This window comes from Dendropsophus ebraccatus, chromosome 3 (genome assembly GCF_027789765.1).
Source record: "Dendropsophus ebraccatus isolate aDenEbr1 chromosome 3, aDenEbr1.pat, whole genome shotgun sequence".
NCBI classification, from domain to species: Eukaryota; Metazoa; Chordata; class Amphibia; order Anura; family Hylidae; genus Dendropsophus; species Dendropsophus ebraccatus.
In genome coordinates, this window is record NC_091456.1 from 172,834,753 (window position 1) to 172,847,855 (window position 13,103).

Sequence of the window (13,103 nt, forward strand, 5' to 3'; positions counted from 1 at the left end):
TCCAAAAGTAGGTGGACAGTATTTATCAACTGATCAAACATGGTGTAAAGTGAAATTGGCTCAGTTGCCCCTAGCAACCAATCAGGTTCCATCTTTCATTTTCCAAAGAGTCTGTGAGGAATGAAAGGTGGAATCTGATTGGTTGCTAGGGGCAACTGAGCCAGTTTCACTTTACAGCATGTTTGACAAATCTCGCACTTCATAACCCTATTACGCATACTGTCCACCTACTTTTGGACCACTGTGTGTGTATATATATATATATATATATATATATATATATATATATATGAAACTATGTATGTATTGCAAATTACAGTAGTCTTAACATCTTCCCAGCGTCTGCCTTCTTTTACTTCTCCTCTCTGGCGTTGAATTAATCCCATCACGTTTCATTGACCGGTATAATTCGCCTCTCTTTTATGAGCTGTGGGAATGGCTGTATGTTATTTTTCAATCATTACCCATTGGTGGAATATGCAGCTTTCAGATGTAATGACAACGCAGTGGAAAGTGCGAGAAATAACATGTAACACCTGCAAGCTGAGATATCATTAATTGTGATTGTTGCGGATTATTCCATTGGAAAAGACTATTGTATTTTTTTAAGATGCATCATACACTTCAGTGACTGGAGAGTGGGAAATTACAGGACTGGGAGGCAAAAGGGGCTTGAAATGGCGGCACAGAACAATGAAGTCAATGCAATGAGACAGAATACCTGGGTGTTTTTTAAACACATAAATGACTGGGTAGAATCAACATCTCGCTAAATTTATTGTTCCTCCTTTTGGGATACAATTTCATCTAACTTCTTTGCCATCGCAGTTTACACGCCGCTTGGCTGTTGTTTTTTTCCCTACAGATCTGACAATGTTGTATCAAAATTGGGAAAAAAATGTTTTTTTTTTTCTATAAAATAGTCATGAGAACTTGCAGTTTTCATTCTGGTCACTAGGGTTAAAACTTCCTGTTCTGTTTATGATGATAAGGAGGAGTGTGCTGGAAAGTGATCTTTACAGCAATACAGTGAGATTGGTAGATAGAGAAGATAAAGGGAGCTCCCTGTAAAAAGAAGTTCTCACAGGTCACAGAGGTCACAGAGAATGCTTACAGATGTTTCCTATAGAGAGAATAGGGTCACTAAGATAATGTCCCTGACGTTTGCCGTAAAGCCTGTTGCAAAATGCACTTAAATGTACTAGAAACTTTAGGACTAGAGTGTACTAGAGACTGTATGATTAGAGTGTATTAGAGACTGTAGGATTAGAGTGTACTAGAGACTACAGTATTGCAAGGCTGGGTTCACACTATGTATATTTGAGGCTGTATTTGTGAGGCTGTATAGCAACCAAAACCAGGAGTGGATTGAAAACACAGAAAGGCTCTGTTCACATAATGTTGTAATTGAGTGGATGGCCGTCATTTAATGGCAAATTTTTGCTGTTATTTTAAAACAACGGCTGTTATATTGAAATAATGGCAGTTATTTACCGTTATATGACGGCCATCCACTCAATTTCAACATTGTGTGAACAGAGCCTTTCTGTATTTTCAATCCACTCCTGGTTTTGGTTGCTATGAGGACCTGACTTGAGGACCAAATACTGCCTGAAGTATACAGTGTGTGAACCCAGCCTAGACTGTATTGAAGACTGCAGGACTAGATTGTACTAGAGACAGTAGGACTAGAGTGTACTAGAGACTGTAGAACTAGAGTGTACTAGAGACTGTAGAACTAGAGTGTACTAGAGACTGTAGAACTAGAGTGTACTAGAGACTGTAGGACTAGAGTGTACTAGAGACTGTTGGACTAGAGTGTACTAGAGACTGTAGTATTAGTGTACTAGAGACTGTAGGATTAAAGTTTACTAGAGACTGTGGAATTAGAGTGTACTAGAGACTGTAGGATTAGAGTGTACTAGAGACTGTAGGATTAGAGTGTACTAGACACTGTAGGATTAGAGTGTACTAGAGACTGTAGGACTAGAGTGTACTAGAGACTACAGTACTAGAGTGTATTGAAGACTGCAGGACTAGATTGTACTAGAGACTGCAGGGCTAAAGTGTACTAGAGACTGTAGAACTAGAGTGTACTAGAGACTGTAGGACTAGAGTGTACTAGAGACTGTTGGACTAGAGTGTACTAAAGACTGTAGTATTAGAGTGTACTAGAGACTGTAGGATTAGAGTGTACTAGAGACTACAGTACTAGAGTGTATTGAAGACTGCAGGAATAGATTGTACTAGAGACTGTAGGACTAGAGTGTACTAGAGACTGTAGAACTAGAGTGTACTAGAGACTGTAGGACTAGAGTGTACTAGAGACTGTAGAACTAGAGTGTACTAAAGACTGTAGTATTAGAGTGTACTAGAGACTGTAGGATTAAAGTTTACTAGAGACTGTGGAATTAGAGTGTACTAGAGACTGTAGGATTAGAGTGTACTAGAGACTGTAGGACTAGAGTGTACTAGAGACTACAGTACTAGAGTGTATTGAAGACTGCAGGGCTAGAGTGTACTAGAGACTGCAGGACTAGAGTGTACTAGAGACTGTAGGACTAGAGTGTAGTAGAGACTGTAGGACTAGAGCGTACTAGAGACTGTAGGACTAGAGTGTACTAGAGACTACAGTACTAGGCTGGGTTCACACTATGTATACTTCAGGCTGTATTTGGTCCTCTTGTCAGGGCCTCATAGCAACCAAAACCAGGAGTGGATTGAAAACACAGAAAGGCTCTGTCCACACAATGTTGAAACTGAGTGGATGGCCGCCATATAATGGTAAATAACGGCCATTATTTCAATATAACAGCCGTTGTTTTAAAATAACAGCAAATATTTGCCATTAAATGGCGGCCATCCACTCAATTTCAACATTGTGTGATCAGATCCTTTCTGTGTTTTCAATCCACTCCTGGTTTTGGTTGCTATACAGCCTCAAATATACGTAGTGTGAACCCAGCCCTAGAGTGTATTGAAGACTGTAGGACTAGAGTGTATTAGAGACTGTAGGACTAGAGTGTACTAGAGACTGCAGGGCTTCAGTGTACTAGAGACTGCAGGACTAGAGTGTTGTCCTCCTTCCTCCCACTTGGTCCTGCTATGCGACAACCTGAACTCTGCTACATCTGTGACAGTCTTTTTCCAATCTCATCAAACCTAACACTTCTTTTCCCCCAAATCATATTTTAATCCCTCACCCGCCTCCTAAGTCTGATATGTTGTGCGCTGTGCCCTTCACTGACCTCCACCCTTGTCGCCTCCTTATCTAATCTCCTTAATATATTCCAGGACAAGAAAATATTCTCTCCTCGGAAGCAGCAATTTGCTGATTACTAACGTGACGGATGATGACACCGGCACATACACCTGTCTGGTTACCTACAAGAGCGAGAACAGCAGCGCCTCGGCGGAGCTCAGCGTCATGGGTAGGTGTCCCAGCTTGGTACTCACATCCATTAAGCAGCCCAGTGATATGCGTCCTATAATTATTAGCCCATTATTATTATAATTATACTATTTTAGGCTATTTCATGTTCGCTGTGTGACACAAGGTTACTTCACAGGCAGAATGGAAATGAATCCTTTACTTTCTCCTTCCTCATAATTGTATACCCTCAGCTTCAGACTTCCAGGCTGTAGGTGTTTATAATGTAAGGATTCTCATGGAGTTATTATTTTACATGAGGGTTTTTTCTTCTATTGGTTTAGCTGGAGAGGTGCTGTTTCTCATTAAATAGACTTATTTTCAGGCAATGCATAATGGGAAAGAAATATGAAAATTAAAGGCGTACTCCAGTTAATCCTGTCCAGTCCCTACCTATATTCTAAGCTTGTTTGTAATAGGTCTCCATGACATGAATTGGTCCATTTGTCTGCAGCACATCCTGACTCACACCCGGAAGCTGCTAAAAATCCTAACTTCCTGGTCCACTCTGTCTCCACTCCGCTGCCATCCCCCTCCCTTCTGAGACAGAGGTCATGTGATCTTCATCTATCGTTTGGGCCAGGCAAGCTGTAACATGTCTTTTGTAACCGACTCACACCTATCAGTGAATGAGCCAGTGGTGAGTGGATACCAGGCATTTGGCTCTGAGGTGCAATGCATGCTGGGAGATCTAGTTTCCTGTAATGTAAAATAGAAATAATCTGTAAAAGTTTGAATCAGGGGCAAGGGATTTTTTTTTTTTAATTTATTAATGAAATCACCAAAATACCCCTTTAAGTCTTCTATAAAAGGGGAAGAAAATGTCTCATATTAGCCCAACAGGTGTCTCATGCTGTCAAGGCGAATATGAGATTTTCTTACTTTCAATACTAGCATAATGTATTAGATATATTCTTTTATGAATATAATTCCACAGCTATATTGCAGACAGCATAATAATACATGGTTCGTGTCAGCCAATCAGAAGCACTAAGAGAGATCACGTGACTCTAAAGGTCCCTTAACACAGCTTTTTGCAGCCAAAGCCAGGAATGGATTTGAAAAGAGGAGAAATCTCAGTCTTTCTTTTATGACATTTTCTCTGTTTATAGTCTGTTCTTGACTTTGGCTGCAAAAATCTGTCAGGTAATCTGTGTGTGTAAAGGGACTCTAAGATAAATCGGAGGAGCTCCTTAACAACCATGATCTCTGCCCCTCCCATTTGGCACTTTTGGGGAAGACTATAATCCATTTCAACCATTAACAGAACTCAGATGGGGCATACAAAAAAGTAGTATTCCGATCCTGTTAAGATGGCTTCCCATCCTCTTCAACCTGTTTGGGGGTCACTAAAGACGATGGGGAAGCTGAAAATAGACAAAGTGCACAATGTTCTTAGCTCCCATTTACTATAATGGGAGATGTGCAAACCGCGTAGCCCAATCAGCTATGCTGTTTACAAAGCTTTGGGAGTTACAAAGCGTGAGTTAGGGTGTTATTACACGGGCCAATGGGGGCCCAATAATACCTGTAAATGAACGCCGATCTGCTAGATCGGCGCTTGTTTACTTGGCCTATTACACGGCCCGATAATCGTTTAACAAGGGTTGCAAGGACATCATTACTGATGTCCTTGCAGCCCTTGCTTAAACTGCATACATTACCTATCCATGGTCCTGGGCTCCACCTGCGCTCTGCTTCTCCCGCTCGCTGCAGCTTCAGAGTGGCCTGTCTTAGCTGACAGGCCACTCAGCCAATTACTGGCTACGGCGGTCCCGGCCTGTGATTGGCTGTGCGACCTGTCAGCTAAAACAGGCCACTCTGAAGCTGCAGCGAGCGGGACTCGGGGAGAAGCAGAGCGCAGGAGGAGCCCTAGACCATGTATAGGTAATGTATGATTAGAGGTCCAAACCTATATTAACGATCAGCCGGATAGGGCCGATTCGGCCAATTATCGTTCAGTGTAATAGGGCCCTTACTGTAGCACATTGTATAACTCCTGAGCTTTGGCTGTTTTCAGCTTCCCGATCATGTCCATGGATCCACCCATCTCATGAACAGAGACAAAATATCCCTTGAATGAATGGAGCACACTGGGCATACATGACCAGCACTCTATGGGGCCGGTAAAGATGTCTGAACCTCAGCTATATTCTGAGACTCCATAGAGAATAAGTGGTAGTGGTGGTCGCACATGCTCAGTGCACTCCATTCATTTCAGGGATAATTTTGTCCCTATGATTGATGAGAATTGGTGGTGATCCCAGCAGTCAGACCCCCATTGATCAGCTTGTCATCCCCTCTTCTATTTATAAAGGATACCAAGCTGAGATGGGAATAACCCCTTTAGCATTTTCATAAGTTTTCCCAGTGTGTAGATCTACGTACCGCTATTCGTCTGGTAGACGTCACCGTGTCATACAATATACTAAAATATCTCGATAATTAGACTCAGTCGGTTACATAAGAAGAATCTTCCAGAAGTTATTATTTGACTACTTGGCTCTGTCAGAGTGAAATATAAAGCGTGGCACGCTTAAGAAATGTTATTGTCAGCGAGACGCAATGATACTTGGAAACCACGATCAGACAAAAGACAATAAATTCAAAGGAACAAATTTCCCATCAACAAAAATATATAAAATGGTTTAAATAAAGAGCTAAAATATATTTCTTCCCGTCTTTTGTTCTCGAATACAATTTGAAATCAAGAAAAAAAATCAAACTGGATCTCACCCTGTAATTTAAAAGTAAAATATATAATTCTGGAACTTATTCTAACTTTACATTCTGCCCATTTCTTTTAATTGTTCATAAAAATCTATAACGAAGAGAGTGTACTACAGACTGCAGGATTAGAGTGTACTAGAGACGGTAGGACTAGAGTGTACTAGAGACGGTAGGACTAGAGTGTACTAGAGACGGTAGGACTAGAGTGTACTAGAGACGGTAGGACTAGAGTGTACTAGAGACGGTAGGACTAGAGTGTACTAGAGACGGTAGGACTAGAGTGTACTAGAGACTGCAGGACTAGAGTGTACTAGAGACTGTAGGACTAGAGTGTTCTACAGACTGCAGGATTAGAGTGTACTAGAGACTGTAGGATTAGAGTGTAATAGAGACTGTAGGACTAGAGTGTACTAGAGACGGTAGGACTAGAGTGTACTAGAGACTGTAGGACTAGAGTGTACTAGAGACTGTAGGACTAGAGTGTACTAGAGACGGTAGGACTAGAGTGTACTAGAGACGGTAGGACTAGAGTGTACTAGAGACTGTAGGACTAGAGTGTACTAGAGACTGTAGGACTAGAGTGTACTAGAGACTGCGGAACTAGAGTGTGCTAGAGACTGTAGGACTAGAGTGTACTAGCGACTGTAGGACTAGAGTGTACTAGCGACTGTAGGACTAGAGTGTACTAGAGACTGCAGGACTAGAGTGTGCTAGAGACTGCAGGACTAGAGTGCACGAGACTGTAGGACTAGAGTGTACTAGAGACTGCAGGACTGGAGTGTACTAGAGACTGTAGGACTAGAGTGTACTAGAGACTGTAGGACTAGAGTGTACTAGAGACTGCAGGACTAGAGTGTAGTAGAGACTGTAGGACTAGAGTGTACTAGAGACTGTAGGACTAGAGTGTACTAGAGACTGCAGGACTAGAGTGTAGTAGAGACTGTAGGACTAGAGTGTACTAGAGACTGTAGGACTAGAGTGTAGTAGAGACTGCAGGACTAGAGTAATATAGAGTGTACTAGAGGCTGCAGGACTATTGTATATAGAATAAAAATTGGCATACTTCAATGTTGCAGTGGTGTGGCATTGCTATACAGATACAAGATATAGTCTTACTGCCCCCTATAGGTAGGAAGAGGAATATCATGGTGACATGCGCTCTTTATTTATCGACACGTCCTCGCAATATCTAATTTGCTCACATATTGCGTTCCCGTAAGCAATGACTACGGCACGTGCATTACATTCTCCGGCTCCACGCTGCTCGTAGTCAGCAGAAAAGAGCAGTCATTTTGTTTGTCCCATTAAAAGCAAGCAAGCTCGGGCTCCATCTTATAAATTGGAAAGATAAGTGGCCCTATGGGGGGAATAAGACGATCATTATATCAAACATGCCAGCGTCCATTAGCATGGCATTGACTGTAATAATACTGAATCACAGGATAGGCGTTATTACTACTTAAATGGCCGGTAATGATGCAGGTATTAGTGGCGACGCTCTGCGGTTCTGCTCTCCCAGCTGTTTGGATAGGAGATGCATGATGGAGCTCAGTGGCTGTGAGTTATGCATCAGCATGGCGGTGCGGGGGAGAGCTGCAGGGGTCCGCAAGCTGGAGGTCAGATCAATGAGTGTCTGCTGAGGCAGCAAGGTGAAAGCACACTCTGGGGAACAAACACTAGAAATTGGGCAATTCCTGGAAATGTCATTTATGCTGCTTTTTAAAGGAAAAGTAAAAAGGCGTCTCGTGCTGTGGGATCAAAACTAGGCAGCATATAGGAAGACCTACAAGTACATATATACAACACGTACAAATACCTATATACAACACGTACAAATACCTATATACAACACCTACAAATACATATATACAACACCTACAAGTACATATATACAACATGTACAAATACCTATATACAACACCTACAAATACATATATACAACACCTACAAGTACATATATACAACATGTACAAATACATATATACAACACCTACAAGTACATATATACAACATGTACAAATACCTATATACAACACCTACAAATACATATATACAACACGTACAAGTACATATATACAACACGTACAAGTACATATATACAACATGTACAAATACATATATACAACACCTACAAATACATATAGACAATCATTATGCATACATCAGTATATAGCCAGTGTATGGGGTAGGTGCCTGGAAAGCCTCTGTGTGTATAGGATATACCTGATATAGCCCAGATATATCTAACCTTATGTATAAGTCTAATTGTAATGTATATGAAATAGTATATTCTTTTATTAGTGACATGTCTGCAGTGAAAAGTATAGCGTATGGCCGGATAATTATAGACTATAATGTACAGGCTGGGAGCTGCTGAGAAAGGAACCACTGAACACAGTGTAATAATAGTCATATAACACACACGTATACACATAGTGATACACTCACACAGACACGTACACATAAACAGGAATACACACGTATACACATACACATACTAGAGGAGATTTATCAAACATTGTGTAAAGTGAAACTGGCTCAGTTGCCCCTAGCAACCAATCAGATTCCACCTTTCATTTTCCAAAGAGTCTGTGAGGAATGAAAGGGGGAATCTGATTGGTTGCTAGGGATAACGGAGCCAGTTTCACTTTAGGCCCCGTTCACACAGAGCAAGAGCGGCGGTATTCCGTGGCGGAATGCCGCCAGCCTCTGTGTCATAATTACACTCTATAGGAGGCTCGGGGGCTGAAGAATGAACGTGAGCCTCCCGTAGAGTGTCATTATGACACGGAGGCTGGCGGCTGGTGGACAATTCGCCACGAAATTTCGCTGCTCTTGCTCTGTGTGATTGGGGCTTTACACCATGTTTGATAAATCTCCCACCATATTTGATAAATCTCCCCCACTGTATCCATACTCACACATATTCATAAACATGAATACACACTTGTATACATACACATATTCATACAAATATACAGTATGTGCCTAGATACTCACACATTCATACTGTGGCTGGGTTCACACTACGTATATTTCAGTCAGTATTGTGGTCCTCATATTGCAACCAAAACCAGGAGTGGATTAAAAACACAGAAAGGATCTGTTCACACAATGTTGAAACTGAGTGGATGGCCGCCATATAACAGTAAATAACTGCCATTATTTCAATACAACTGCCGTTGTTTTAAAATAACAGTAAATATTTGCCATTAAATGGCGGCCATCCACTCAATTTCAACATTGTGTGAACAGAGCCTTTCTGTGTTTTTAATCCACTCCTGGTTTTGGTTGCAATACTGACTGAAATATATATATACTGACTGAAATATACGTAGTGTGAACGCAGCCTGTATATGTATATAGAGATATACACTTATATAAACTTACACATATAGTGCATTACAGGACATGCATGGATACACACACACACACACACACACACATATCTTGGATTTTGCATAGTTTGGATTGTGCCTAGTTTCCTGTATCACCCACATATGACTTCTTCCCACTTGAGAACCTTGGGCTCCTGGTTGGTTTTTGTCTTCCCTCAGGTATATATGGTATTTCTATATACCACTCTGTATTATTATAGATCACCTTCGGAGATGGACGTGTTTGTAGGAAACTTTCAGCCATAAGCCGCCTCTATAGGATACAAGTGCTGTCAGCTCTGTGTGATATGACAGATGTTTTCACTGTTTCAGCCCCAGGTAGTAAATCAGGTTAACTCCGTCCTCCATTATTAATGACCCTGAATCCCACAGAGAAGATCTGTTTATATATCACTCCATCCAAGAAACAGCAGGCTCCCAAATCAGACCCGTCCATTCACTTACTGTGTATAGTCTTACCGTATATTTATCAACATGCAGAGATTTGCTAATGGCTCATACAGTACAATCACCCTAGTATGGAGAAAAATCCTTAAAGGGGCTCTCCAGGATTACAAAAACATTCCTTCAGAAACAGCGCCACTCTTGTCTTCAGTTTGTGGGTGGTGTTGCAGATAAGTTCTATTAATGTGATAGAGCTGAGTTGTAATGCCACCTATAACCTGAGGACAGGGGTGGCGCCATTTTTTGAAGGAAAGAAAATGATTTTTTTAAAAATCTATGGGTCAATGAAGTCTCAAGGAAGGATAAAGATAATAAAATATAAAGGGCCCCTACTGTATATAGGAGGTCCCACAGTAATATATGCGCTGGAGTAGATAGTATATTCACTCTAAAGGTCCCACATGCCTGTAAACTACATGCTCAAACCATTAATTTCAAAAGTAATTGTGTAATACTTAATCTCACCTGCGGTGGTGCTGTTGAGAAGCTGATCACTTCCTGCCAAGATGCTCCAATTTATAGAAATTTGTAAATTACTTATATTAAAAAAAAAATATCGTCTTCCAGTCCTTATCAGCTGCTGTATGTCCTGCAGGAAGTGGTGTGTTCTTTCCAGTCTGACACAGTGCTCTCTACTGCCAGCTCTGTCCATGTCAGGAACTGTCCATAGCAGGAGAGGTTTTCCATGGGGATTTGCTACTGCTCTGGACAGTTCCTGACATGGACAGAGGTGGCAGCAGAGAGCACTGTGTCCGACTGGAGAGAATACACCACTTCCTGTAGTGGAAGACTGGGGATTTTTTTTTAAATAAATAAATAAATATATATATATATATATATATATATATATATTTATTTCCACTAGTGTACCCCTTTAAATTCAAAAGAAATTGTGTAATGCACAATCTCACCTGTGGTGGTGCTGTTGAGAAACTGAATACTTCCTGTCAAGATCCCCAAATGATCACAACTGGCTATCGGAGAGGACAACCTAAAACCAGGAGATCCTACTACAGCCCTATTAAAGTGATATTCCCTTCTCAGCTAATATAGTTATACTTTTAGGGCTCAGCAAGTTAAAGGGGTTATCCAGTGCTACAAAAACATGGCCGCTTTCTTTCAGAGACAGCACCACTCTTGTCTCCAGTTCAGGTGTGGTTTGCAATTAAGCTCCATTCACATCAAGGGAACAGAGTTACAAAACTCCACCCTAACCGGAGAGCGGTGCTGTCTCTGAAAGAAAGTGGCCGTGGTTTTGTAGCGCTGGATAACCCCTTTAAAGTGCACCTGTCACAACCCGCTTCTGGATCAACGGTGGAACAAGACCATTTTAGCTTAATTATAAGCTGTCTATGACAATGGCTATAAGTGGTATCTAAATAGAACTGTAATTCCACTTTTGGCCACTGGGAGCATAATCCTATTTTTCCTACCAGTTATTCTCCGTATAACAGAATTTGTAAACTACTCTGATGAATGGTGTATATACATGATATATAGATAACCAAATATTACTGACATGGTATGAAGTCTGTGTGATAGTTGCAGCCTTCATTGTCCTGGTACACTGAAGCTCCTATATAAGACGATAACGTATATCCATATTAATACACAGCTATAAGTGGACAATAACCTGTAAAGCTGAGAATAAAAAAAGACTTGGAGGCCGTTGAGGCCGGCGAGCGTGGAGGAGAGACCCTTAGGCATGATTTAATTATAAATTGAAATAAAATGCTTCACAGAGAACATAAAAGGGAATCAGGGACACGGGCCTAATTGTATTGGCACCAGCTACAGATTCCGGAGCGACACTATTAAGTGTCTTTAAACGATAGAGATATGTAAATGAACAAAGTCCTGATTGATGTTCGTTGCAGTTTTTGGAAGTGGCTCGTACCGATACAATGGAAAAGGGTGATTTTATATTTATTTGGTGCAAAGAGACAGACAGGGCCGGTATAAAACCCACATTTACTCGTATTACCTGAATATTTATACCTGAATACTGCCGTACAGGGCCTACATAATACTGCCATACAGGGCCTACATAATACTGCCATACAGGGCCTACATAATACTGCCATACAGTGCTTACATAATACTGCCTCAGAATACTGATATACAATGCCTACTGTGATACAGGGCCCACATCACACCCCCATACAGTGTCTATATAATACTGCCATACAATGCCCACATCATACTGATATACAATGCCTACATTATACTGTGATACAGGGTTAAATCATACAAGGATGCAATGCCTACATCATACTGCCATGCGGCACCTATATAATACTGCCATACAATGCCTACATAATACTGCCATACAGTGCCCACATCATACAATGCCTTCAAAACACTGTCATAGAAAGTGAAATCATATATGCATACAATGCCCACATCACATTGCCATACAAGATCAATTCAACCATCCATACAGTGCATACATAATACTATCATATAGTGCCTACACAATACTGTTATGCAGCGCCTACAAAACACACCATAAAGTGCCTACATAATACTGCCATGCATTGCCTACATCCTACAGCTATACAGTGCCCACATCATACTGTACTTCCATACACTGCCATAAAACTCCTACATAACACTTCCATACAGTGCTCATGTCATACTGCCTACCTAACACAGTACCTACCTAACACTGCCATACAAAATGAAATACTATTTCCATACAAGGCCTACATCATACTGCCATACAGTGCCCACATCATACTGCCATACAAAGCCTACATAACACTGCTATACAAGCTGAAATCATATATCATACAATCTGTACATAATACTGTCATCCACGGAGAAATCATCCAACCATACAAAGCCCACAGGATACTGCCATACAGTGCCCACATTATTCTGCCATACAATGCCCACATAACACATTCAGTCTAAATACTGCAGTCATACAGTGCTTAAATAATACCTCCCTATGGTGCCCAGATATTGGTATTAAAAAGTTAACATTTATTTTACAAATCATTCTGCCATACGGTACATAATACCATATACAATCATACCAATACACAATATCCAAATAATGCTTCCATATAGTGCCCACATAACACTGCCAAGTATTA

General features: G+C 41.0%; 1 protein-coding gene across 1 annotated transcript in view; it reads left to right on the top strand.

The window, feature by feature from the left end:
• DCC (DCC netrin 1 receptor) overlaps window positions 1–13,103 on the top strand; it is a 375,839-nt gene that overhangs the window by 116,333 nt on the left and 246,403 nt on the right. Inside the window, exon 6 of the mRNA XM_069963563.1 lies at window positions 3,295–3,431. Coding sequence (XP_069819664.1) covers window positions 3,295–3,431 — 137 coding nt within the window. The remainder of the gene's footprint in view (window positions 1–3,294; window positions 3,432–13,103) is intronic.